The 27,053-nt window shown below is 47.3% G+C and overlaps 1 protein-coding gene and 1 long non-coding RNA gene across 5 annotated transcripts in view; one reads left to right on the top strand and one right to left on the bottom strand.

The window, feature by feature from the left end:
• Tcf7l1 (transcription factor 7 like 1) overlaps positions 1-20,281 on the top strand; it is a 165,121-nt gene extending 144,840 nt beyond the window's left edge. For 2 of the 4 annotated variants that reach the window (XM_039107580.2, XM_039107582.2), the window contains 8 exons: positions 12,591-12,726; positions 13,739-13,844; positions 14,012-14,095; positions 14,790-14,933; positions 15,575-15,734; positions 15,826-15,933; positions 16,747-16,822; positions 18,877-20,281. In XM_039107580.2, coding sequence (XP_038963508.1) covers positions 12,591-12,726; positions 13,739-13,844; positions 14,012-14,095; positions 14,790-14,933; positions 15,575-15,734; positions 15,826-15,933; positions 16,747-16,822; positions 18,877-19,310 — 1,248 coding nt within the window. In that variant the 3' untranslated portion in view covers positions 19,311-20,281. The remainder of the gene's footprint in view (positions 1-12,590; positions 12,727-13,738; positions 13,845-14,011; positions 14,096-14,789; positions 14,934-15,574; positions 15,735-15,825; positions 15,934-16,746; positions 16,823-18,876) is intronic. The other 2 variants (XM_006236674.5, NM_001107865.1) reach the window with 2 other exon arrangements.
• LOC102549526 (uncharacterized) lies at positions 13,362-14,793 on the bottom strand. Its single transcript, XR_353389.5, has 2 exons — positions 14,411-14,793; positions 13,362-13,671 (listed from the first exon to the last, which is right to left on the bottom strand). It is a non-coding gene; the product is annotated as an uncharacterized LOC102549526 (long non-coding RNA).
• Positions 20,282-27,053: the final 6,772 nt, after the last annotated feature.

Raw genomic sequence — 27,053 nt, 5'->3', positions numbered from 1 at the left:
GCAATCGTCGGACCAGCTCCTAGTGAGAGAGCCCTGGTCTTATTTGTCAACAACATGATGTCATGTATGGCTCTCTGGTGACTGTCACAGCCATCTGCCAGGAGGTAGACAGGAGTAACCATGCAGGGCAGAGCCAACCACCCAGGGTAGGCTGTCCCAAGACATGCAAGGTACTACTGGTAGGGTCTATATCTTGTCACCATATTATTGAACTGCTCTGCCATGGCAGTGGTTCTAATCCCCGAAGTCCTATTTGGCATGGTAAGCATGAGGTACAAGTGCCCTCTAGTGGCTTTAACCAGACACAGGGAAAGATGGATAGCGCTAATTCAGCTATCTCTTTACTGTCTACTATCTCTGCTGACCCCACTCACCCTGTGGCACCCTGCAGCAAACCCCAACATATCAGGGCTTGCTGCCCTCTCTCTCCTGTCTAGAAGCTATCTTCTCACAGGTTTCCTTTTATTTTTTTAAAGATTTATTTATTTATTTTATATATAAGTATACTGCAGCTGTCTTTAGACACACCAGAAGAGGACATCAGATCTCATTACAGATAGTTGTGAGCCACCATGTGGTTGCTGGGAATTGAACTCAGGTCCTCTGGAAGAGCAGTCAGTTCTCTTAACCTCTGAGCCATCTCTCCAGCCCATGGGTTTCCTTTAAGGGGACACAATTTCCCTTCCAAACCTGACATGTATTTCTGATTGTCCCATCCTCCCTGTGAGCATCACCCTACACATCCACTAACATTCCCACCCCAGCTTTCCACAATTCCAGCCACATCTTCTTCCCTGCCAAGCCACGGTGGCCTAGCCCGGCTCTGACCGCCGAGTTCATTCATCTCCTCGCTTTCTAGGCACCATTTAGGTGACAGCTGACAGTGTTGAGCACTCCTACCTCCCTCGCTCCAGGACACTATTGGCTCTCAACCTTTTTTCTTCAAGTAAACCAGCTGCTCATAGCTCTCTCTGGGTAATAGGAAAGTACATGAAATTCCTAAACTCTCAGGAAGCCTCTTACAGTCGCAGCTGCCAATCATCTAGGCATTACAGATGAGCAGGCTGCATATCAGATCCCAGCATGGCAGGGGAACACGGAGGCCTTACACCCGTGCACATACACACTGAGGGAGAGAAGGAATATATATATATTCAGGCAAATTTCTGTAGATTTTAAACCAACCTGGTCTACATAGCAAGTTCCAGGCAATCCAGGGCTACAGTATGTGCTGGTTGTGGATGCTGTGGGACACTGCAGGTTCCAATCCAGGCTTTGCTTCCTTCTCTTCTCTCAGCTTCAGGCAAATTACATCATCTCTGTGCCTCAGTTTCCTCATCTTTTAAATGGGGATTAGAGGCGCACTGACATCATGGAGTGGTACAGAAATGAGCCAGTGTAACGAGTTCAGCATTGTGCCCAACATGCAGTAACTCTTCACTAAGAGTTAATTTCCAGAGCGTCACCACAGTACACCATCACTGTCACCACACTACACACCATCACTGCACACCATCACTGTCACCACACTACACACCATCATTGCTACCACACTACACTATCACTGTCACCACACTACACCATCACTGTCACCATACTACACACCATCATTGCCACCACACTACACACCACAATACCCGTCATTGCCAGCACTGCTGCCGTGGTCGCCATTGTTAAGAAATTAAGAGAGGGAATGAACAATTAACATCACATTTAATTAGCAGAAGTAAGAGGTAATGAGGGCCCGAATTAGGTGCCAAAACAAATGGACAGATTGGAAGGTAATAGAGATAATGAGCCCATAGAATTTAACATCTTAATCCCCCAAGGATATGATTTAATTGGGCTGGGGTGGGGCTGGCATCTCAGTTTTTAAGCTCCCCACAGCGACTTTAAGGGGCAGCCAGAGTTGAGAATCATCCCGTAATCATGAATCAAAGGCAGCAGGCAGGGGAGAGTGAGTGGTGCTCCCAACATCCCTGACCACTGAACCTGACTCCTTGTCCGAGCCAGAGGCTATGAGCTGGACCTGAAGTTTCTTAGAACAAGATCACGGAAGCTGGGACGTTGGTTTTCCTTTTCTTTTTTAATTAGAGAAATGAAAACACTCTAGATTATGAAAACTTAGCTTAGATCAGAAGTAAAATATTTGACGAAGTTTGCCCGGGGAGGGGGGCCAGTGAGGAAAATAGGCTACAGACGTGCAGAGATTTGGTGAGTCACGTGAGTCTGTCAGGGAAGTCCTAAGTAAGTCGCAACCCAGCGTGCCAGGGGCAGGGCTGGGTGTTATTATTTCCCTTTATACCCCTAAATCAAACTGGGGGTGAAAAACAGGAAAAATCGCCTGTTGATATTCAGTTTTCCTGTTTTGCTCTGTTATAGTCCACTTTATGAGCGTCCATGCTTGCCTGCCTGTCTGTGCACCTTGTGCGTGCCTAGTGCCTAAGGAAGCCAGACGAGGGCATCAGAGCCCCTAGAATAGTGGTTCTCAACCTGTGTCAAAACCTCAAATGAGCTTTATATAGGAGTCACCTCAGACCATCCAAAAACACAGATATTTCCATTACAGTTCACAATGGTAACAAAATTATAGTTATGAAGTAGCAACAAAAATAATTTTATGGTTGTGGATCACCACAGCATGAAGAACTGTATTAAAGGGTCACATCATTAGGAAGGTTGAGGACCACTGGTCTGGTCTAGAACTTGAGTTATAGATGGATGTAAGTCACCATCTGGATACTGGGAATTGAACCCAGGTTCCTGCAAAAGCAGCCTGTGCCCTTAACCATCTCTCCAGCCCCCTGTGGAGCTGTCTGTGATATTTGATCACTGTGATCTTACTGTTTGGGGACGATTATGCTGATGCCCTACGCTGACCATGTCTGCAGGCCAGGAGCCTGTCTTTTCTTTTACCACTCTCATCCTGGAGTGCTGGGGTGGGGGTGAGGTGTATTTGCGCTGTGCACAAGTATTTGTCCTGCATCTTCCGTATGCACAAGGAAACTTTGTTAAGTGAAGGGGAGTGGGGAATGTGAGAAAGGTGGACAGCCTGTGTATACATCTCCCTACCCCAGGGTCGTTTCCCTCTTCTCATTCAGAAATGATAAAGTGATGTATGAGTGGTTTGTGGGCATAGGCCTGTAATCCCAGTACTCAGGAGGCTGAGGCGGAGACTTAGTTCAAGCCAACCTGGCCTACATAACAAGTATTCAAAACCACAAATAAGCAAGTAAAAAGATAAAAGTATTATGTTCAATATGCCACTTGAGAAAGTGCCAAGGGGCATGAGGGAAGACAGTTGGCATTTGTGATGCCACACAGCATGTCACTGGTGTGTGTGTGTGTGTCTGTCTGTCCCCCCTCTGTGTGTATCTGTCTGTCTTTCTCTCTGTTTCTCTCTGTCTCTGTCTCTGTTTCTGTCTCTGTCTCTCTCTCTCTCTGTGTGTGTGTGTGTGTGTGTGTGTGTGTGTGTGTGTGTGTGTGTGTGTGTTTACAGGCATTCACCACTATAGTTGGCTTAGGGAGTCTGAGGATTGAACCCAGGGCCCCATGCATGTTCAGGCAGTAAAGGCGCCTGCCACCAAGTCTGACAACCCGTCTTCAAGCTCCAAAATCTACATAGTGGAGGGACAGAACAGACTCCTACAAGTCAGCCTCTTACTTCCATACACTTGCACACACTCACAAAAAAGTAAATAAATAAAACTGTAATAACATTTTTAAAAGAGCAAGACTTTGCTGGAGCATGGGGGGAAGGCTCATGAGTAAAGCAAAACAAAACAACCCCCCCTCAAAAAAAACACCACAGCCTGCAGCCCACGGCCACTTACACTAATATTTAAATAGCGAATGCCCTATGTTGTCATTATTCATTGACTCATCCTCAGAAGCATAGTGGAGAGATTCATGCCAAAGGACTGGTGGCTGAATCAGAGCCTGGATGCTCTCCTTCTAAGGACTGCAGATAGTCTCACAGCCCCAGCCCCAAACTGAGAAGCCTGATGCTGCTTAGCCTGACTGCTCTCAGAATCACTTGCTGAAATTTCCCTTTTAGTATTGTACATTGCAGGGCAATATGGTGGTCCACATCTGTAATCCTAGCACTTGGAGAGTAGTGGCAGGGTGGCCAAGAGGAGTTTAAGGTCATTCTTAGCTATGTGGTGAGTCTAAGGCCAGCCGGGGCCATGTAAAGCCTTGTCTGTCTGTCTGTCTGTCTGTCTGTCTGTCTGTCTGTATGTATGTATGTATGTATGTATGTCTGTCTATCTATCTTTCCACCCATCCATCTATCTATCGATCTATAAATGAAACTTCTATATGGCTATGTGAAGCCCTATCTATTTATAGATAACTAAAAGATGAATAAATGAAATTTGTGTGTTACTTCCCCATCTCACCAGGACACCTGTGTAGACCCAGAAGTCCCTGCAGTTCACAACAGTCTGTGGCTCTCTCCATTTGTTCTCCGGTACTGACTATCCTTTTTGTTATTTTGTCTTTTTTTTTTCCGGAGCTGAGGGCCTTGCGCTTGCTAGGCAAGCACTCTACCACTGAGCTAAATCCCCAACCCCCTGACTATCCTTTTTAATTAATACTAATTTTCATTTGAATATAGCTTCAAACTTTCCTACCTGAAACTCCCACATACTTTTTATCCAGATCTACAAATCGAACTACCTCCTGTGGTTTTTCCCTCTCCCTCCCTCTTTTCCATTTCTGATTATGTTGATAGTAACTTAGGAACGTGACCTCTGAACACTGTAGGTTTCTTAAGAACAGAAATGTTTGCTTAAATACCAAAATAGAGATGTAAAAAAGAAAAAAATCAAGAAAGGAACAGCAGGGCCTGGGAAATGGTTGATTCGGTAAGAATGTGTGTGGTGTTAACAATGAGGACCTGAGTTCAAATCGCCGGCTCCCACATTAAAAAGTCAGAAGGTTGTGCCTATGCACGTGCTCCTATAACCCCCAGCCAACAGCCCAGCTCAGGTTTCAGTGGGAGTATGTGGGAATAAGGTAGAAAGTGATGGATCAGGACACCCCTCATCCTCCTCTGGCCTCAGTGCATGCATGGTTGTTTGTATAGAGCACACAAACAAAAGAAAGATTAACATTTCACATGGTTCTCTAGCACACAGTTCTCTAGCACACAGCAGTAACAGCTGTGCTAGCCACATCGTCCGGCTGCACTTCTCTGGGTTTTTTGTTTGTTTGTTTGTTTGTTTGTTTGTTTTTGTTTTTTTCTTTTTTTCGGAGCTGGGGACCGAACCCAGGGCCTCACGCTTGCTAGGCAAGCGCTCTACCACTGAGCTAAATCCCCACCCCACTTCTCTGGGTTTTATTGGTGTGACTTCAGCTTCCAGTCAGCCCAGGGCCCCAGCCCAGCAATCTTCCCTGACTCTCACATATAAGCCAGCAATTCCCTTCTTGGGCGTTTCTGTTCTTGTTTTGGTAAGTAAAAAGCCTCACATAGTTCAGGCTGGCCTCAGACTTGGTTTGTTCTCGAGGCTTGCCCAGAACTCCTGACCCTCTTTTCTCACAGGCTGAGATTACAGGCCTGGGCCACCAGGCTCAGCACCAGAAATTCATGGAGCTCAACTTGACACGCTGTCTCCAGTGTCCCATCAGGAGCAGGCCCACTGGCTCAATGAGACCCATGTCAGAGATGTTAGTTGTGGGATCAGCTGACGCCAGGTGTTTCCATTGTGTGCAGTGCTGCTGTGCTCCCCTGGGTCATCCAGAGTGCTTTATGGGGAGAGGATTTGAAGGTGTGCATGTGCTTTCTCAGTAAGTAAACCCACACTGCTGTCTTCACACCAGAAGAGAGCATCGGACCCCATTACAGATAGTGTGAGCCACCGTGTGATTGCTGGGATTTGAACTCAGGACCTCTGGAAGAGCAGTCAGTGCTCTTAACTGCTGAACCATCTTTCCAGCCCACATCATTCCTTACTAAGGCTGCAACCACCAACCATACAATTATTTTCATTGCTACTTCATAACTGTAATTTTGCTACGGTTATGAACCATAATTCGAGTATCTGCCAAGGTGAAAGCGTATTTTGACTCCCAGAGGGGTCACGGCCCACAGGTTGAGAACCAGCCTTCAGTTTCTTTCTGTGTTTGCATTTTAGTTTCTCTAAAATTCTTACACCTCCCACCCTCCCGCCTTCACCTAGGTAGAACCAACAATGTAGCAAACCAAATTTGTGCCATTGATAACCCAGATACATAAACTGGTGGTGAGGGCCAGTGTGATGGCCTTTACCTCAGCAGGGACCTGATTCTGTCCTCAGGACCCATATGATGGACGGACTGAATCTACTTATCCAAATTGTCTTCTGACCCACATCCATGCCATAGCGTGTGCAGACACTCGTGCTTAACAGAGAGGGAGAGAGAGGGAGAGAGAGAGAGAGAGAGAGAGAGAGAGAGAGAGAGAGAGAGAGAGAGAGACATGGACAGACAGACAATGGTTTTATGGTTTTGTTGTTTTTGATTTGTTTTGAGAGAGGATCTCATCCGTATGTAGCCCAGAATTCTATCATGCCAGCTAAAATGGACTTTAAGCAAAAATGGACTTTAAGCAAAAATGTTGGGCGTGGTGATCAAAAAACACTCTGTTAAACTGAGTGAAATAAGATATATTCTAACAACCCTTTGGATTCCAAGGGGTTTTAAATGTTCTCCTTTGGTAGGCCCCGTCACTGCAGCCCTGTCACCAGGGAGGAGTGCCAAGAGCTTGAAGCCAGTCTGGACACACAGGAAGGAATAGTAGTACCAACAGCAAAATGATAAAGTACCCCTAGGTTCTCTGTGTTATCCCTGCTAACAAGAACGGAGGAGCGGGACCTCTGATTAGGAGGGATTTAGCCAAAGTATTATAGTCAAAGTCCAACTTGCAAAGCCTTCAAGATAGGCCATTGCACAAAAGGACCCAAAGGCACATTCCAAGGCCCGGAGCATTCTCTCTCTGGCCTGCAGGTTCTTGCCTTATCTTCCCATCTTCCCTGGTCTGCAGCATGGCCCTTACAGTGTCTTAGGGTTGGAATGTTTCGTTTGGGATTCCGGCGCTGTGCTGTGATTTAGAGACATGGTCTTATTCTATAACCCAGATTGGCCTCAACTTAATTTCTTTTTAACTTTTTAAAATTACTTTTATTTGTGTGTGCGTGCGTGTCTGTGTGTGTATAGAGCACGTGTGTAGAATTCAAATGACAACTCATGGAAGTTAGTTCTCTCCTTCTACGTCGTGTGTTTGCTGGTTGAGCCCTCTCACTGCCCTAACCTCAGCCTCTTAACCCTCCGGGAGGCTGGGTTACAGGTGTGACTGACTCATCCTGCTCAGTTTACTTGGAGTGTTTGTGCCCGAGGCACCTTAGCTGGAACCCAGGCCTTTCCCAGTGTTCTGCTCCTGTGGGAGACCCCCCGGTCTCCTTCTCTAGCCCAGGCACCAGTCTCTGTTAGTTCCCCAGACATACTGCGTATACAGCCCACCTCAAGGCGCTCCACTAGTGTTCCTATGCCAGCATCCTCCCCCTCCTCTCACTGCCTGCCTAACTTGAACTGCCCTCAGTCATTATGTAAGTCCTCTTTTTTCTTTTCTTTTCATTTTGTTTTGTTTTGTTTTGTAAGACAGGGTTTTACTGTGTAGCCCTGGCTATCCTGGGACTCACTCTGTAGACTGGGCTGGCCTCGAACTCAGAGATCCTCCTGCCTCTGCCTTCCAAGGGCTGGGATTAAAGGTGTGTTCCATCACGCCTGGCCTGGTTTGTTTTGTTACATACATTTAACTGTTGAGGGCCAAGGAGTAGCTCATGCCTCATGGTGCTTGTAGAAATCAGAGGATGGCGTCTAGCAATCTTTTTGTTCTTCCACCTTGTGAATGTCTGTGGTCAAACCCAGTTGTCATACTTGGTGACATGAACCTTTGTCAGCTGAGCCACCTCAACAGCCCTTCTTGTCCCAATTTCAATTAACTTCTTCTTCGCCTGGCTCTGGTTGCATCTTTCACCCTTACTGTCTGCACCAGCTGGCTCCTTCCAGGTTTTTTTGTTTTGTTTTGTTTTTTTTGTTTTTTGTTTTTTGCTAAATTTAAGATAGACTTGGGCATAATTAGAAATTGGGGGCCAGAAGTTGGTGAGGAATCCAGACACTGGCAGAGACAATGGAGCGGAGTGGCTGCCAACACTGGATGGCAAGTTCTCGTTAAGTGGAGAAGACATTCAACAAAGGGCCCGGGCCAGGAGAGAAGGGACAGCACTCAAAAGCACTCACTGCTCTTGCACAGAAACCAGGTTTGGATCACAGCACCTACAAGTGCTTACAACCATCCTAATTCCAGTTCTAGGAAATCCAGTGCCTCTTCTGTCCTCTGTGGGCATCAGATTTAAGTAGGCTTCCACAGAATACACATTCATACACGCAGGCTAACCATGATACATGTAAAATAAATAAACCAATTTACAAAACTCATTTACAGAATAGACAGCCTGTAATCCCAGGACTAGGCATGTGGGTACTGGGGAGGGGAGAAGGAGGGAGCAAATATGCATAATTAAAAGGAGACATCTCAGGGATTAACTTAGGAAGAGTTTTGTAGTTATCTGTGATGGGGTGCATACAAAGAAGGTTGCTCTCTGTCATAAAACTTTAAGCAGTAAATTACCAAAATAGAACAAAACCAAACCAAAGTGGCTCTGGGCCAGTGGTGGTTAGTAGGGCCTGCTCACTGTCATGAATACATTCACTCTTAAAATGTGCACAGTGGTAAAATGGCTCTGTGGTTAAAGGTGCTTACCTGAGGACCTGAGATTCAAGCCCTGAATCCAGAGAACCCATTCTCACAGATTGCCCCTGATCTCCACAAGCACACAGTGGCATGTGTCACGCCTACTTGCACATGCATATCACACACACACACACACACACACACACACACACACGTAGGCAAGTAAAATTAGGAACGAATAGCCCATTGTGGTGCTGCACACTTTTAATTCTAGCACTTGAGAAGCAGATGCAAGAGGATTTATGACTTTGAAGCCAGCCTGGTCTACAAAGTGAGTTCCCACACACCCGGGCCTGTACAGAGTAACCCTGTCTTGAAAACCAAGTAAACAAACAAACAAGAAATGAATCCTTGCCATGCAGAATGTGAGATCCGCTGCAAGAGAATCAGAACTTGGAGTTGTATTATGATTGACACACTGATTATTTGTTGGTCCTTCCTCCTGTAACACATCTCGGTTTAGCCGAGCCCAGCTGAGCAGCCATTCAGATCTTAGGAACACACTTAGGAAATATGCAAGTAGCGTGAGGATATTCCTGCCACAAACCTGAGGTTAAAAGTCAAGAGACATGGCAAAATGGGGTTGGGGATTTAGCTCAGTGGTAGAGCGCTTGCCTAGGAAGCGCAAGGCCCTGGGTTCGGTCCCCAGCTCTGGAAAAAAAAAAAAAAAAAAAAAAAAAGAACCAAAAAAAAAAAAAAAAAAAGAGACATGGCAAAGCTGATAGTTTTCTTTTCCCTGGGTTGGATGACAGAAGAAATGGAGTGACCCTTGACTTAGCTGACCTGGGGCAGATGGAAAAGTCAGAGTGTGGCAGGGTCCTTCTGTGGAGCCTCAGTCCTCTCCTAGATCTCCTTCCAGCCCCACAGCTTAGGAGCTCTGACAGACACCAATCCCTGGAGGAATGACCTCTGCTGGAGCTTCTCCCCAACTGCTCCCTCCCATGGACTTTGTGATGTTTCAAAGAAACTGATGCCAACTGCAGACATTTTTGGTTTCCATTCTCCCCTGGAGCCCTGCCATTCTCTATCAGCTAACAGATCACACGGATGATTGACAGAACTCGTGTTCTGAATAGTATTAATTGACTACTGAAGTGTTGGGTGACTTCCTGGGCAGCCATTGTCAAGCCCATGAGTGACATCATGAGTGACAGCAAAAGAGGAGGGTCTACTCTCCTGAGCCATAAATCCCATGCAGCTGATTTCTGATCAGGTCAAGAAAACAAAAAACAAAACAGGGGGCTGGAGGGATGGCTCCACGTTTAAGAACACTGGCTGTTCTTCCTGAGTTCAATTCTCAGCAGCCACATGGTGGCTCACAACCATCCATAATGGAATCCAATTCCCTCTTCTGATGTGCATGAAAAACTGAGCAATCCTATACATGAAATAAATAAACAAATCTATAAAAGAAGAACAGGGAGGGGGACTCCTCTGGTGGAGGGTTTTCCAGAGCAAGCCCTTAGGGGTTACTTTTACTTTGGGCTTAAAATATACCCTGAGAATTCCTTCGCTGTCTAAGAGCTGGGAGTTTGAAGAGTTTCAAACTTGGAAAGGACTGCGGCAGGCTCTGGTGATCATAGACCAGCCTAGTTACACAGTTGAAGCCTCCTTCGGAAAGGTGAAGTGGGCCTGAGGAGATGGTTCGGCAGATACAGTGCTTGCTCTGAAAGTGTGGGGAACCAGAGGACGTTGGGATCCTTGGAACTCACATAGAACCCAGGCAGGCATGGCAATGGCAGTCCCTTACAGATTTAGAAGATAATAAAGACAAGAATCTCTAGGGCAAGGAGTTGAGCCAAAATCAGCAAGCTCCGGGTTCAGCCAGAGACCTCAATAAGTCACAAGGAGAGCAAGGAAAGCACTCCAGTGTCACCTTGAGCCGCCGTCTGTGTACACATGCATACAACTTTACAGTGGATCGGGGAGAGGAATTGTCAAGATACCTGGGCTGAGGGGGTGCTCAACCTACATAGCTTGCAGGAAGGATTTGGCTCTGTTTAGGATGCTGCATCCCTTGCTGAGCAAGCCCCTGTCCCTTCTTTGTCTTGTACTGAGATTGTCCACTGAGGCCATGCATTCCTGCCCCGTGGCCTAGGTTTGTGCTGTGGTCATCAAGCTCCTGGGGACAGCTGGAGAGAGAAGTGGGTGAGAACAGAGTGGGAGGTAGCCTCCTAAAAGAACAGGCCAGCCTCTAGGACAACTCTTGCTCAGCAACATTTACTTCCTGTCCAACCCTCGCAGTTCATTTTCTAGGCAATGGTGCCCCCTAGTGGTACATCATAATAACCCACGGGTCATTTAGAGTGAAGCCTAGATTTGCAAATTGAACTCAGGTTTACCTTTCTCTGTGTTCTTTGAACAGTAGACGGGCAACTGAGACTTTTTTACTTTATTTGTGGGAGAGGGGGAAGGAGTGGGGTCTAGGCTGGCTTTTAACTCGCTATGTAACAAAGAATGACCTTTCACCTCTGATCTTTCTGCTTCCTGAGTGCAAGTGCCTGGGTTTCAAGTTTATGCCACCACACCCAGTTTACCCAGAGCTGGAGATCAAACATGGGGCTTCAAGCACGCTAGACAACTGAGCCACACTCCCCAGCCTAAGACTTCTCACTGAAAGGAAGACGAAATGATACAGATAAATTAAAAACTGAGGCATGAAGACCAGAGCAAACGATCATGGGATTGAAACCAGCCTGGATGAGATGATGTCAAAAATAAATAAATGACATGGGACATGGATGGCAGTGGCTGACTTTGATGTGTGGTTATGTAGCAGTCAGTTTTAGAATCATAGTTTACGCGTTTTATCAGTTGAGATGGTATATGCGATTCTCTTTATTTTTTATAGTGCCAAAAAATCACCCTTTGACAAGCTGACCCCCCAAAACCCACGTACATCGTTTGGGCGCACTCGCTAGGTTCCTAGTCCGTCACTGGGGTGCACTCCCTAGGTTCCCAGACACCTGATGTCAGAATTAGTTATTCCTCATGCCCTTAGTTGTGCTATATTTTCATGGATGTAGCACCATTGGTGATGGCCAGGAAATAGTGAAAGCAGCCAGCGGTTGTGGCGCACGCCTTTAATCCAAGCTTGGAAGACGGGCAGGCTAATCTGAGTTTGAGACCCTACAGAGCGAGTTCCAGGACAGCCAGGACTTCACAAAGAAACCCTGTCTCAGAAAAAAACTTGTAAAAAAAATTTTTTTTAAAGTGAGGACAGTATTCAGTTTCAACATTGCTACACCTGACAAGTACAAAGGGATTGGAAGTTACTCCCTTTGAGGCCTTTTCAAACCACCAAGGCCAGCAGCACACCTCATAATCAGGATGGGTTCTCCTCCTCACCTCTGCTCTGCCCACTTTACCCGCTGTAAGACTTGTAAGCTCAGGAAGCCCCAGGAGCTGAGCAGACTGGAGTTTGTGGTATGAACATGGGATGAAAAGGGCGGCAGGAAGTAACCAAGAGGGGTCGACGTGCTCCTCATCTGTAAAGTCAGAACTTGGTCACATAAACTCCTTTTTCCACGAGGGCAGCCCTGCCCCATGCACAGAGACCACGTAGCGCATCAGAACTGCACAGCCCAGGAGCACCCTGCTATATCTGTAAAGGGGGGCTGTGTGGGAGCTCGAGAGGGGGTTCGGGGCCCCCTCTCCTCTCCTCATTTCCTTCTCTCTAGGCCAGCTGTGAGGGCTGGAGAGGGTGTTGCCAGCACACATTCCACCAGTGGGTGGCAGCTGGTCATACACGGCGCCTTCCTGCCAGTGTCTAGTCCGTCTCCTCTCTCTCTTGCAGTCCAACAAAGTCCCTGTTCTTCAGCATCCTCATCACCTACAGCACCCGCTGACCCCTCTCATCACCTACAGCAACGACCACTTCTCCCCCGCGTCCCCTCCCACACATCTGTCCCCAGAGATCGACCCAAAGACAGGTGAGTGACCCCTGCTACAGGCTGTGCTCCCAATGGGCGGGAGGATTTCCTATGGGCTGGGGGTACAACTTGAAGGAATAGGGTCTGGGTTCAAATCTTACCATAGCTCTAGAAAGGTTCATTGTCTTGCCAGTTGGCTCTCGAGAGTTTTGTTTGTTTTGCTGTTATTGTTTGGTCTGGTGGGGTGTTTGTTTGTTTGTTTGATTGATTGATTGATTGATTGATTCGTTGATTGAATTTTAGCCATGCCTCCTGCCTCTCCACACTAAAAGGCCATTCATTGTAAGGATCAAAAGTAATGAAACAAGTTAAGTATAGAGCCTAGAAACATTGTAAATTCAGAGCGCTGTGTGGTCACCAGTGGGCCTCTGTAATCAGAATGTGTGCCCAGTACACCACACATTTCAAAGACAGCCTCTGGACAGGCTTTAAAATGGCTTTAAAGCAGTCGGGGCAGTGTTGGCTCTATGTGTGGTTGTCGATAATTAACTGCCCACCCCACCTGTCTGTGCCTGGAAGCCAAAGTCTTCATGAGACTCCTGCGTCTCTCTAACACTGAGGATTTTCAGGGCCTTGTTTAGAGAACAGTGATTATTTCGGGGTGGGGGTAGTAAGCACAGAGTGAGAACCCAGAGTTTATTGGCAAAGTAAGTTTATTGTCCCGGGAATGAAGCTGGTTTCCTAGAACATTAGATAAATGAGGACTTAGGATAATTGTTGCCCTCTGTTGAGTATTCCTCGGACCTTGTATGAATCTGTCCAGTCAACAAAAGAAAGTTGTAGAGATGGCTTCTGGGTGACTAGAGAGAAGGTATCTGGGTCCTCCCTCCATTGGGTGCCCTTGAGTTGACCACCCAGAGCTGCTAGAAAGTGAAAGGGGCAGAAATGATGCTAGACAGGGACTTTCCTTGGTGTAGACAATCTCAGCATGCAGGGAGGCCGCTCCTGTTGAATGTTACGTAGGTTATAAAGGTTGAGTGAGGGAAGCATTTGACATATCTCTCTTTGGAAGCAGGTATCCCCCGGCCCCCTCACCCATCTGAGCTGTCACCGTATTACCCACTGTCTCCAGGAGCTGTTGGACAAATCCCCCATCCCCTCGGCTGGCTCGTCCCACAGTAAGGAAACCCGGACCTTTCTTACCCCCATTCCTTCCTGCACTGAGCTCTGCCTCGGACAGCTTCCTCCCAGCTCCTCTGTCTCCCTGCCTCTGTTTCTCATCATTCTCTCCAGCCCCCTCAGACTTGGCTGACCAGCTCATCTTCCTCCCTCCTCACCCTCACAGGCAAGGACAGCCCATGTACTCACTCCCTCCTGGTGGTTTCCGGCACCCTTACCCTGCCCTTGCCATGAATGCTTCAATGTCCAGGTGAGTCCTACGGCTGGGGCTGCCAACATGATGTGACGGTCATGGGATAAGAGTGACTGCCACTTCTGGCCATAAGCCAGCCTGTCACCTATAGGTTAGTGAGCAGGCATGGGGTTCCTTGATCTTTACTTCTCTTTGATGAGGGACTACCTCTTACCTCATACTCCTTACACCACAACCCCATGGAATGGGGGCTCCAGGACCCACCACACACACACACACACACACACACACACACACACACACACACACACACACACACAGCTAAAACCTCAGAACCCTAGCCTGCTACCCTCCTTCCACATCCATACGTACCGGGCTCTGTGGAACAGAGTCATTTTGAACATGACACACTGAAGCCAGAGAGTAGGAGGAAATGTGTATCTTCCGTGGTAATGCCAGGAAAGGAAACAGTGTTCAGGGATCTCATCGGGGCGGCTCTACCTGGAAACCAGCCATGGCAGGCGACCTACAGTCCTGCAGTAGCCCGTGCGTGCCTTGGCCTTCACAGCTTCTGTGTTTTCCATTCTGTCTGCATCCAGCACCAGGCTTGGGTACCCTGCGTGCGTTAGGGGAAGAGAGAGTGCCATTGAGCATCCCCCAGAACTGACCGCCTAATTCTGCAGGTGACAACCATCTCGGTGGCTCGAAGCCCTCACCTCTCTGGTCTCATTTGTTTCTACTTGTTACGCAGCCTGGTCTCAAGTCGGTTCTCCCCACACATGGTGGCTCCTGCCCATCCTGGTCTGCCCACCTCAGGAATCCCCCACCCTGCCATCGTCTCCCCCATTGTGAAGCAGGAGCCAGCGCCCCCCAGCCTGAGCCCTGCAGTGAGTGCGTAAGTAAGATCCGTCTGGCTGGAGGGGTGTAAGCGGCTGGCCACTCTGCTCAGCGTGTACCATTTGCTTTTCTCTCCTGCTGTCAGCTTGCAGTCCGAGTGGCTTCTCCCGTGGAGCCTGCTGTTCACTTTGATTTTCTAGGGTCCTTCCTTTAAGACCTAATGCATCTGTCCTCGAAGTCAGGTTCTTGTGGCTGTGAAGAACTATGAAAGCCTTTGGCTTCCCTCTCTACCCTGTCGTCCCAATAAAATGTAAGGCCAGGATGGGAGAAAGCAATTTTCTCAAGGACTTGTGACAGCTGGTGCCAGAGCAGAGACCCTGGCATTATCCTCTCTGCTGGAAAGGCAGCGAAAGAGCCCACACCACCAGCACCATGGCTGAGGGGGACTTTTTTCTCAGCCCAGAGGGCCATGCTCTGCCTTCCTTCTCTTCTCTCCTCACTCTCTTCCCTTCCCTTTCCATCCCCTCCTGCCCTCCTCCCGCCCACTCTCTGCCCAGATCCTGAAAGCAGTCACACATGGCCACCCAAACAAGCCTCTCCTCTCAGAGGCATTAGTCAGCTGCCTCAGTGGAGGCAAGCATGAGGGAAGCTGGGTGATGACGATACTTAACCTATAACGATAGCCATGTGCCTCCCCAGGAAATCCCCCGTTACCGTGAAAAAGGAAGAGGAGAAGAAGCCTCACGTGAAAAAGCCTCTCAATGCCTTCATGTTGTATATGAAGGAGATGAGGGCAAAGGTGGTGGCCGAGTGTACCCTGAAGGAAAGTGCAGCCATTAACCAAATCCTGGGAAGAAAGGTAATGTCTGCTCCTGTTAACTCGTCCTGGCAGCAGGCCTGTGTCCCTCCTACCCTGACTGCTCTGTGTGTCCTTACCCTCTCTCCCTTAGTGGCACAACCTGTCAAGAGAAGAACAGGCCAAATACTATGAACTTGCCCGGAAAGAACGGCAGCTTCACGCGCAGCTCTACCCAACCTGGTCAGCCCGGGACAACTATGTGAGTGTTCGCGCTGTGCATGCGGGAACACAGACCTTGTTTCCTAGAAATAAGGAAGCCAAGTTTGAATTTTTAGGGGCTGTATCTAGAAACTCTAGGATACTTGTTGTATTTTTGTACATATGCTTTTAGTCTCTCTTTCTCTTTCTTTTTCTTTTTTTAAATCTGGTGAGAGAGTTCATAGTAACTGCATCAGATTTTCAGAGGGACCTGGGACTGCTCAGAAAAGATCAGCGACCTGGCCAGGGTGACAGCTCAGGTGAAATACCTGCTTGGCAAGAGGTCAAGTGCTGATCTTCAACACCTACATGCAAAACTGGGGCATGGTGTGTGTACCTAGCCTATCAGCCCTGAACAGGAGAACAATTCGTGGGGTTACTAGCCAGCCAGCCAGCCTGTTTGGCAAGTTCCAGGCCAGTGAAGAGACCATGTCTCTAAAAAAGGTGGACGGTGCCTGAGGAATGACATCCAGGGTTGTCCTCTGGTCCCCATGAGCATTGTATGTACTTGCATGCTTGTGTGTGTACACACATATACATACATACATGTGCACATTCTAGGGAGCAAACATGTAAGAGACAGACCATCTCGAAGGCCATCAGGACCAAGACGCTTGGTTGCCCCTACCAGAGGGACTTTATGAGGAACAAGGGCAGGGTCACTTTTCCTCCTTTCCCAGACTGGTTCTCCAGCACCTCACCAGGAGCCATCAGGAGAAAGGCTGCCATCTGTGTTCTGAGGTGGTCCGGGGTCCTCTCGCCAAGCCAGTGTTATTCTGTCCCTATTCATCAGCCCTGTGGCCATGTTTTTCAGGGTAAGAAGAAGAAGAGGAAGAGGGAAAAGCAGCTGTCACAGACACAGTCTCAGCAGCAAATCCAGGAGGCAGAGGGTGAGTCCTTGGGCTGGGCCCTCGCTCCCTCGCTCCCTCGCTCCCTCGCTCCCTCGCCTATGCTCTTGCTTATGTTACCTGAGTCTCTGAAGACTCAGGGCTCTTGAGCGACCCTCAGTGGGATGGCAACGCTTCCTTTCAGAGAAGACTGAGTGCGAGGTGGAGAACACTGCCCCTCAGCCTGGGTTTGGCCCCAGCACCCTCTTATAAAGCTTGAAGGGTTTGGTGTTTCCTAGTTCTCTCTATAAGATAGCAAGTTTGGGTTTTTTTTGTTTGTTTGTTTTGTTTTGTTTTTTTTAAATAGCAAGTATTTTAAAGGGTGTGGGGAACAGTCTTCAAAGCTCAGATATATCTCAGTGCAGCTGAGTTGTCCCTTCAGAGTTATGTCCTAAAGTCGATGCATAAGGTAAAAGCTGGAATTATCTCTGAAGTCCCCTCCCAACGGCCTCATGCGAGAGATAGACATGTCACCCAATTAGTCACTTTCTCGTTGCCTTGACAAAATACCTGACAAAAGGTGACCTAAGGAAGCATTTGTTTTGTCTCGAAGCTTGGGGGACACCGTCCATTATGGTGGGAAGGCATGACAGTTGATCACGGTGTGTTCCTGGCCAGCAGACAGAGAGATGAATGTTGGTCCTTACTCCTTTCTCTCCTTCCCATTTAGTCTAGGGCCTCCGTTACATCCAGGCTGCATCCCCCTTGCTCTTAAAACTTTATGAAAGCATTTTACGGACACACTCGGGTGTGTTTCCATGGTGACGATGATACAGGTTGACCATCACCCCACTTCTCAGTGAAGTCGCTGGAGTGAGGTTTTCTTTGGTAGGCATCGGGAGAGCATTAGAGTCCATAAACTGAGCAGAGATTCAGCTCAGCTGTTAAGGGGTTTAAGGAAGAGATGATGAAGGTGATGGGGCTTCGGACTTTGCTCTGGGATCCGATTCTGAGTGGGTCTTGGTCAGTTTGGGCATTTGGTCTTTGAACTGTTCTTCTCTGGGCACTGGGTGTTCTTAAGTGTAGTTTCCTAATCCCTGAGTCTTTGACGAGACTGGAGATAGAGCTCAGTTGGTGGGATGCTTGCCTAAGCATGTATGAAGCCTTGAGCCTGATACCCAGCATCACATAAAACAGGGGTGGTACTGTGTGAGGCCTGACTGTGTCTCAAACATAAAATAAATCAAGACCTATCCATAACACAGTGGGTAGAGTTGGTGCAAGTGTAAGGACTTTCATTCAGATGCCCGGCATCCATGTAAAAGCCACAATGGCAACCTGTCATCTTGTCTGCTGAGAACAACAGGCGTTAAATCCAGCAAGAGTCTGTCTCAAAACATAAGGGCAGGGTGGGTGTGGAAAATTGGGTCAGCAGTGAAAAGCACTTGCTCATGCTCATCCATAACTCCAGTTACAGGGTATCTACTGCCCTCTGCTTACCATCGGGCATGTGCCTAGTACACAGACACACATGCAGGCAAGATACCCATACACATAAAACATTCTTTTAAGTAAGGGGTAAAGCAATAGAAAACACTCAGACTTAACCTCTGCCCTACACACACACACACACACACACACCACCACCACCACCACCATTTAATTTTTTCCAAGTATTTGTTTTTAATCTAACATTTCCAATGTTCAGTCAAACCTGAATATCCTTTGGGTTGGTTTCAAGGCCCCACCGTGATACTCCACTTCTCAAATAGCTGATCCCCAGGTGCTCAAAGCCCTTGAGTGAGTGGCCTTATATTTGCATGAAGTTTATGTATACCTTCCATTTACCCTGTACCAACTGTAGATGCCACATAACCCCCTCCCCCACAATGAGTGTTGTGGAAATAGCCGTTAGGTTTTGTTTGCTTAGCGAAAAATAGCATAGAAAACAAATGCACGTTTTTAGTACAGACAAGGGATTTTCCCTTCTCAATGGCTCTGGACTGAACCCACAGATGGAGCCACACATCCATGAGGCTGTGTTCCTGTGTCTAAGTCGCTGCTGTTCCTTTGCCCCTTCCACTGCCAATCGTCTTTCCTTGTGTTTGTACCATTAGGTGCTCTGGTCTCTAAGAGCAAGAAGCCATGCATTCAGTACCTGCCCCCTGAGAAGCCTTGTGATAGCCCTGCGTCTTCCCATGGCAGCACGTTGGACTCCCCTGCGACTCCCTCCGCAGCCCTGGCGTCACCAGCTGCCCCTGCGGCTACTCACTCCGAGCAAGCCCAGCCCCTGTCACTCACCACCAAACCGGAGACCCGGGCCCAGCTGGCTCTCCACTCAGCTGCCTTCCTGTCAGCTAAGGCCACAGCCAGCAACTCCAGCCAGATGGGCAGCCAGCCCCCACTCCTATCCAGGCCCTTGCCCTTGGGCTCTATGCCCACCGCTCTGCTGACCTCTCCCCCTTCTTTCCCAGCCACGCTCCATGCCCACCAGACCCTCCCCGTGCTACAGGCCCAGCCTCTTTCCTTGGTCACCAAGTCTGCCCACTAAGCTGCCCCCGTTCTACGCAGGCTGTCTCGGGACTCCAAGTAGTAGTGATTCAGAAGAGAGGAAGGGGGAAACACACAAAGCAAACATTATTGGTCAATATTTGACCACTCTGGACTGTTCTATAAAGTAACTGGTAACAGCAGTGCTTTACCAGTGTAGATGTAACCAGTAGCTGATCTTCAGGCATTTTTTTTTTAAAAAGGAGAAAACAAAAACAAAACAAAACCTGTCCCTCCCTCCCAAAAGAATCTTCACAGGAAAGCACTGAAAAGCAGTGTGTTGCTCTCTCCCCTTGTGCTGTGGTAGGTATACCTGGGCAGGAGATACCTCTCTACCTCTTCTCTTCCTGACTCTCTGCCCTCCTTTTCGTTGCTGCCAGCCCCCACCTGCCCTAGCTTCCCCACCGTATCTGCAATGTGACCTGGCCTGGAGTTCTAGCCTTGGTACCCTTTCCTCCAGGTCATTCCTGTTCCCTCACCCAAGTATTTGTCATGTGTTCAACACCAGTTCATGCCCCTTTGTCCTCTGCCCAGTGTAAGGCCGTGGCCGTGTGATTATCCTCTCCCACCAGCATCCCCCCTCCCTCTTCAGGTCCCAATGGCCTGGCCTCCAGCTTGGGGTGGGGAAAGAGGTCCTTCTGATACGATCCCCCCCAACCCTGCATTTAAAGGGACTCAAGGTGCCTACCACTGCCTTCAAGAAGTCTGTGTTCCTCTCCCCTGCCCAGTCAAGTTTTCTTTCCCACCTCGACGTCTCAGAGTGGCAGGCAGGCCCCAGGCCCACTGTCTGGCTCCTGTCACCTCCGACTATGCTAGTACAATCTGCAGAAGTTCCAAGACCCTCTGCTCTCCCCACCACCACCACCTCACAAGCTTTTTCTGTGTGTATTTCATTTTGTTTTTATGGTTTTTGGAACATTTTAAACTCCCAGTTTATTTTCACAAAAGAAAATAAAATTACAGTTGCAAGACCGTTTCTGGGTGTTTCTTTAGACCTGTTGACCAGCCACTCACTGCCTTCCTGCCAAGCCCTGTGTTAACTCTTTGCAGGTCACTTATCAGAGAGTCATAGAAAGCTTACCAACTGCACAGGAAAACCCAAGCAGCTTCTAATCCTCCCCTGTTGTTTTATTTCACTTTGTGTGGATGAGCATTTTGCCCATGTGTATGTATGTGTACCAAACCATGGGTGTGCCTGGTGCCCTCTGAGGTCAGAAGAAGGCTTTGAATCGCTTGGAACTGAAGTTATGGAGGAATAGAAACTGCCCTGTGGGTGTTAGGAGCCCAAGTTAGATCCTTTGCAGAAACAAATGCTCTTAACCATGGAGTCCTCTCCCTAGCCCCCAACTTCCAATCTTAAAGGTGCTTATCCCAGTTGATGTTAATCACTGAAGGCCCAAAGTGAATCTTATAATTTTGCAATTGATTTAGAGAGATTTCGTACCTGGAAGTATTCTGCTTATGATTCTGACCCCTTTTTATTAGAACCGCAAAGGAGCATGGTTTCCAGGCTCCTGCTGGTGTTGCTCGTGGCTTTTGTGAGGCAGAATGTAGTAATTTAGACTTACATTTTACCCATTCAAAATAATGGGCAGGGCTGGGGTATATCTCAATGACCTGGCTGTAAGAGGCCTTGAGTTTGATCCCAACACTGCCAATTTAAAGTGATATGTTACTGATTATTGTTGCTGTGTATGTAGTAGGGGAATGTAAACTGTTATGGTGGTCGGCGGACTTGTCAGAGCCAATTCTGCCTTCCAGGGATGAAGCTCCGTCAGTCCCCAGGCCTGTGTGACAAGTGCCTTCACCCGCTGAGCAGTCCTGTTTTGTTTTCCTTGGATTTTTGAGACAGGGTTTCTCTGTATAGCCCTGGCTGTGCTGATATTTGGGTGTGTAGACCACTTTGGTCTCAGACTCACAGAGATCTCCCTTTCTCTGCTTCCCAAGTGCTGGGACTAAAGGTGTGCACCACCAGGCCATTTTTTTTTTTTTTAACAGTAGGGAAATGCATTTAACATCAGGTGACATTTTAAGGCTGGAGATATAGCCCAATTGCTAGCACACTTGGCTGGCACGCACAACACCCAAGGTTCAGTCCCTGCCGCTACACAAAACCAGGTGTGTGGTGCAGATACCCCAGCACTCGGAAGGATCCCAAGTTTATTGCCTTCCTTGGCTACATACTGGGTTATAGGACATCTTAGGCTGACTAAGATCCTGCTTCTTAAAACAAAACAAACAACATTTTAGCATTTTTAAGTAGCATTTGGTATATTTACAACAGTGCAATCAGGACCACTATCTTTCTACAGCCGGGCCACAAACACGGTTCAGTACTTAAGAGCCCTTTCTGTACAGTCCTAGGGACCAGAGTTTGGATCCCAGTACCCACATTAAGAAAACCACTGACCTTCACACACCTATCACCCCGGCTCCAAGAGAGGCAGACAGGATCACTGTGCCTTCCTGGCTTTTCAGCCTGGCTTAGACACTGCTTCGAAGAGTTAAGCAGAGAGTGATTGTGGAGGACACTTGGCACAGTCAGTCAGTCATACACATAGACACACACAGAGAGAGGGAGGGAGGGAGGGACGGAGGAAGATAGATCTTTTTATTTGTTTGACAGACTCTGGCTATGTAGACCAGGCTGGCCTTGAGCTCCCAGATATGCCTGCCTCTGCCTCTCCAATGCTAGATCTAAAGGTGTGTTATAAAAATAGCAAGAAGTCTGCGTGTGTGTGTGGGGGGGGGGGTGTTTCTTAATTGTTACCATTTGTGCTCTGTACGACGACTATGGCCCATCAGGTTCCAACACTCTCGAATGGTTTCTATTGCCTAGCCTTCAATTTGTTTGCTTTTGCCTCATAAGGAAGTGGTTAACAGGAGATGGTCACAATGGCAGTTACAGGACAAGGTGTGAGGAACCAGGACAGGTGGAGAATGGAAAATGTCAAGAGTGACTAAGCGGGGACTCAGAGGAGCAGCCGAGTAGTTGGCATACAGCTCAGTGCAGTGCTTGTCTTGCATACCCAAAGTGCTAGGCTCAATCCCGAGCACTGCAGAAACTGGACACGGTGCCCATGTCTATGATCTAGGCCCTGGGAGGTACAGGCAGGAGGATCAGAAGTTCAAAGTCATCCTCAGCTACCTGTGGAGTTAGAGGCAGCCTGGGGTACATGAGATACTGTTTCAAAAAACAAAATATCAGCAAGGCATGATGGTGCAAGCCTTTAATCTCAGCATTGTGGAGGCAGAGGCAAGAAGAACTCGGAGTTCTAGATCAGCAAGTTATAGGTTAGCCAGGGTTACCCAGTGAGACCAAATTTAGAAATAAAAAGTTGCTGAGGCAACAACTACAACCATGCATTACTCGTGCATATATTATGATAGTGCTGGGAATGGAACCCTGTGTCTTGTACGCAGTAAGCAAACATTCTACCACTAAGATACCCCCCTTCCCTGTCTACTCTGTAAGTATAAACCACCTATGCTTGTTCCTTCATTTAATATCAAACATCTGTGGCAACCATACTACAGGGGCCTGGGACATCTGGCTTTCATGAATGATGTTACTATGTACATTCGTATACAAGTAAATGTTGGAGGGTTTTTTTTTTTAATTCTTTGGGGATACATAACTAGATTGCTATGTCACATAAGTAGCTATTCTGATTGCTTAAGGAAGCCATGAACTTTCTCCTAGCAGCTGTGCCATGTTACATTCCTACTTGAGGGCACTGGTGTAGGGCTGACCTTCATTCACATTGCATTAAGGTGTGTCTCCATATATTCCATTGTTTATTGCTGAGGGCAGTGAGCTAAACGCCAACAGATTCTGGTGTTGTAATCACTATAACCCATTACCAGCCTCCTGCTTTGTAAATTCTAAAAAAATAAGAATAAAAGCAGGGGGTTGGGGATTTAGCTCAGTGGTAGAATGCTTGCCTAGCAAGCACAAGGCCCTGAGTTCAGTCCTCAGCTCCAGGAAAAAAAAAAAAAAAAAAAAGGAATAAAAGCAGGGTTACACTGTCCTCTACCCCTCGACTGTTTAAGAGTTGTATCAGATGCAGCTCACTGCTGATTGGTTGTTATAAAGGGCTGACAGCCCTGCTGAATGGACCTAGGGGGTGAAGAGAGAAAAGGGAGTCAGGGAAGGGGAAAAAAAGGGGGTCTTTTCACTAGAAGACTTAGGAAGAGAGGTATGCAATGTGCCTGGGCCTGAAAGCAGACTGGATAGGTGGCCAGCTTAACTCAGACGAGCTAGCTGAGAGTCTTCACAGCAAAGGAAACTGAAATTTCTGAAATATTAAAAGATCTCATATCATTATTCCTGCTTGTCAGGTCACCAGGCTCACCCTTCATAATCTTATCAAGATTTATTTCCTAATTTTTCTTAAATAGTATTTCACTGATTTTGATTTATATTTCCCCTAATACTAATGATATATACTATCTTTTTGTGTACTTGTGGGGTAGCTACCCTGCTGTTGTTCAAAGACTATCCTTCCCCCAGTGAGCTCTCCTGAACCCTCATCAAACCGAGTTAATAACAAATGACCGAGTGTGTTTTTAAACTCTCAGTTCTGTTCTGTTCATCTCCATGCCCTTATTGTCCTGCTAACTGAAGGACTGTAGTAGTTGGAAAGTTGAGGCTGGGGAGATAACTTAGCAGCTGAGAATACTTACTGGGTTTCCACTTTTAGTTCTAACTCATAATTTAACACTTAAAGCACTTAAGTAATAGCCCACATTCGTGTAAACTACTGGTGCAGGAATTAATACTAAAGAATAACAGTAAGGGGGCTGGAGAGATGGCTCAGTGGTTAAGAGCACTGACTGCTCTTCCCGAGGTCCTGAGTTCAAATCCCAGCAACCACATGGTGGCTCACAGCCATCTGTAATGAGATCTGATGCCCTCTTCTGGTGTGTCTGGAGACAGCTACAGTGTACTCATATAATAAATAAATAAAATATTTTAAAAAATTTTAAAAAAAAGAATAACAGTAAGGGTTCAGGTATGCTGACTCATGTAATCCCAGAATTCAGGAGGCTTAGGAAGGACGATCATGAGGCCAGAATGAGCAGTCTATTGAGAATCAGTGTCAACAAACAGACAAACAGCAGACAGACAGGGCCTGAAGAGATGGTTGAGCAGGTAAGCACTTATTGCTTTGCTAGAAACCCAACATGGATGCAGTTGTCAGCATCCATGTGGAAGCTCACAACAGTCTGTTACTCCAGTCCCAGGGGATCTGACGCCTCCAGAGCAACAGACATGCACACAGTACACAGACATACATGCAGGCAAAACACCCACACATATAACAGTTAGTGGATAACGCAAGATGGAGACGGCTCAGGGGGGTGCGTGCTTTACAAGCAGGAAGACTGGGTTTCACCCCTCAGAACCCATGTTAAAAAGCAGGGAATATTTGAATTCCCACTGCTGGAGAGGATTGATAGGTGGATGCTGGTGTCTGAGAAATGACATACATGGTTGTCCTCTGGCATGCATACACACACACACACACACACACACACACACACACACACACACACACGTAAGCATTTGTTTGTACACAAGCAGGAACAAAAGAACTCTTTTTTTTTTCCCTATCAATTTGACAGATTAAGAATTCTCAGAGCAGGGGTTGGGGATTTAGCTCAGTGATAGAGTGCTTGCCTAGGAAGCGCAAGGCCCTGGGTTCGGTTCCCAGCTCCAAAAAAAAGAACCAAAAAAAAAAAAAAAAAAAAAAAAAAAAAAGAATTCTCAGAGCAGAGGGAAATGGAGGGAAAAAAGAAACTACTAAGACAATTTGTGCTTGAAGAATGCCATAATGCTACCTAATTCTTTGTATGCTAATACAAATGTGGAAAAGAAAATAGTACTTGGTGCTAGCATTCACCATAGTCCCTGCTACTCAGGGAGCGGAGGCTGGAGTACCCGTTGGGTCCAGAGTTTGAGAGAAGTGTGAGCAGCATGGTGAGATGAGAGGAACGTCAGGGAAGGAAGAGAACGGGAGAAAAAAGGAAAGAAAAGCTCCCTGTTATCAGGAGTTTGATAAAAATAACATGGCCCCGAGCAGATTGCTCAATCTCTTTTGAGTATCTGTGTCATCTCAGAAGCATGTGATATAACCGCTGCCTGATAATAAAGTCGCTAGCAGTGAGAAGGTGAGAAGAATCTGGATGCCCAGGATTCAGAAAACTGTCACAATTACGACAGACATGCACGTTACTTCTTTACTGAAATGATCGCCAGTCATATTTTAACCAGTGCTCCTACATTTGTGCTGCACACTCACATTTCCATCCGGGCATCCCTCCTCTTGGCTATCACAATCGCCCTAAGTAAAGATAAACCAAAGTAATTAACAAGTGGCCAGAAGCAAACTCATGTCCTATCTGCCAGTCCATCCCCCTGGCCCTCCACCTCAGTGAGAAAGCACCCCCTGCCTCCCTCCCCATCTTTCCTGTCCAATCTATCTTGGAAGCACGTTAGTCCCCTCTCCACTCTGAGCACTTTCCGTCATTCTCCCTGGACCTGTCCACTTCTTGAGATATTGCAACAATCTCCTAAATGATTAACACCCGGGTCCTTTCCCTACTACTCAAGTCAGTTCTTTCTGAAACAACCAGAGTAATGCCCAAACACCCTCCAATCTGATTAAACCTCTTCAATGGTTTCTTTTATTGTTTATAGATAAAATACAAACACCCGGGGTTCTGGGTGATCAGAACTTCTCTCCTCCCCTGCCTGGTAATGTGGACACCAGGTCAGGTTTAATTATTTGCCACTGCCCTCTCCGCCCACCCACACCCACACTATGCCAATATCCTTAAATGTTAGTCAAACATTTGTCTTAAAACAAGCAGACAGAATTTTCTTTTAAAAGCAGATTCATTTACCAGTTCACTTCCTCTAGCCAAGGCAAAGTCAACATTCTAAAGGAGGCTTTTTATTTTATTTTATTTTAAGCTCTGGAGACTGAACTAAGTACCTCTCAGATATCAGGCAAGCAGCACTCTACCCCCCACCCCCAGCTATAGTCCAGTTCCTGAAATAATCTGATAGACTTCTCACATCTCTTGTGATTTTTACTCTCTCCTCAGCAATGTAAGAGGAGAGGAAGAAGGGGTGGGGAGAGGCCGTGAAGACCACAGTATGGAGATTTTTATTCAAGTGACAGGAAAAGCACTTCTTTCTGAAACTATGTGTGCCATGTACTATTTCTTGAAACTTGAAAGCTTTCGGTCACAGGACTGCGTATTACACTCAGGGGTCTCGCAGAGCGTCACCCTCCCTGTGGCTGTAGTCCTCTCTGGCTCACTCCAAGCAGCTGACATACATTTTCTATCACATGAGACTTTCTGTTCTGGGTCACTCCCGCGTCACTTAGTTCTTGGTGTGGCTTTGTTCCACCTTCTCCTGCCATTCTCCCTCTCCCCCAAGAAGCCTGCTCTTTAGGCTCACACCCAGCTGCATGTGCTGGCCACTCGCTCAGCCAGAAACCCTAACCCTTCTCTCCTCCCACTTTTCTCCCAGGGATCTCTACAATCCTCGGTTCCTCGGCTCATCACTCAACTGATACACACTTTTCATATTTTTCTTGGCAATTCTTGGGATACAATTCTATTAGTTGTTTGCCTTAATGTCATTGAAAGCCACCTGACAAAAATAAATAAATAAAGGTTGGCGTTGGCTTACAGTTCCAGGGAATACATAGTACATCGTGGTAAGGAA

This window comes from Rattus norvegicus, chromosome 4, assembly GCF_036323735.1.
Source record: "Rattus norvegicus strain BN/NHsdMcwi chromosome 4, GRCr8, whole genome shotgun sequence".
Classification (NCBI taxonomy): domain Eukaryota; kingdom Metazoa; phylum Chordata; class Mammalia; order Rodentia; family Muridae; genus Rattus; species Rattus norvegicus.
The sequence above is the reverse complement of the archived record's forward strand: the minus strand, read 5'-3'. Positions and strand labels throughout refer to the sequence as shown.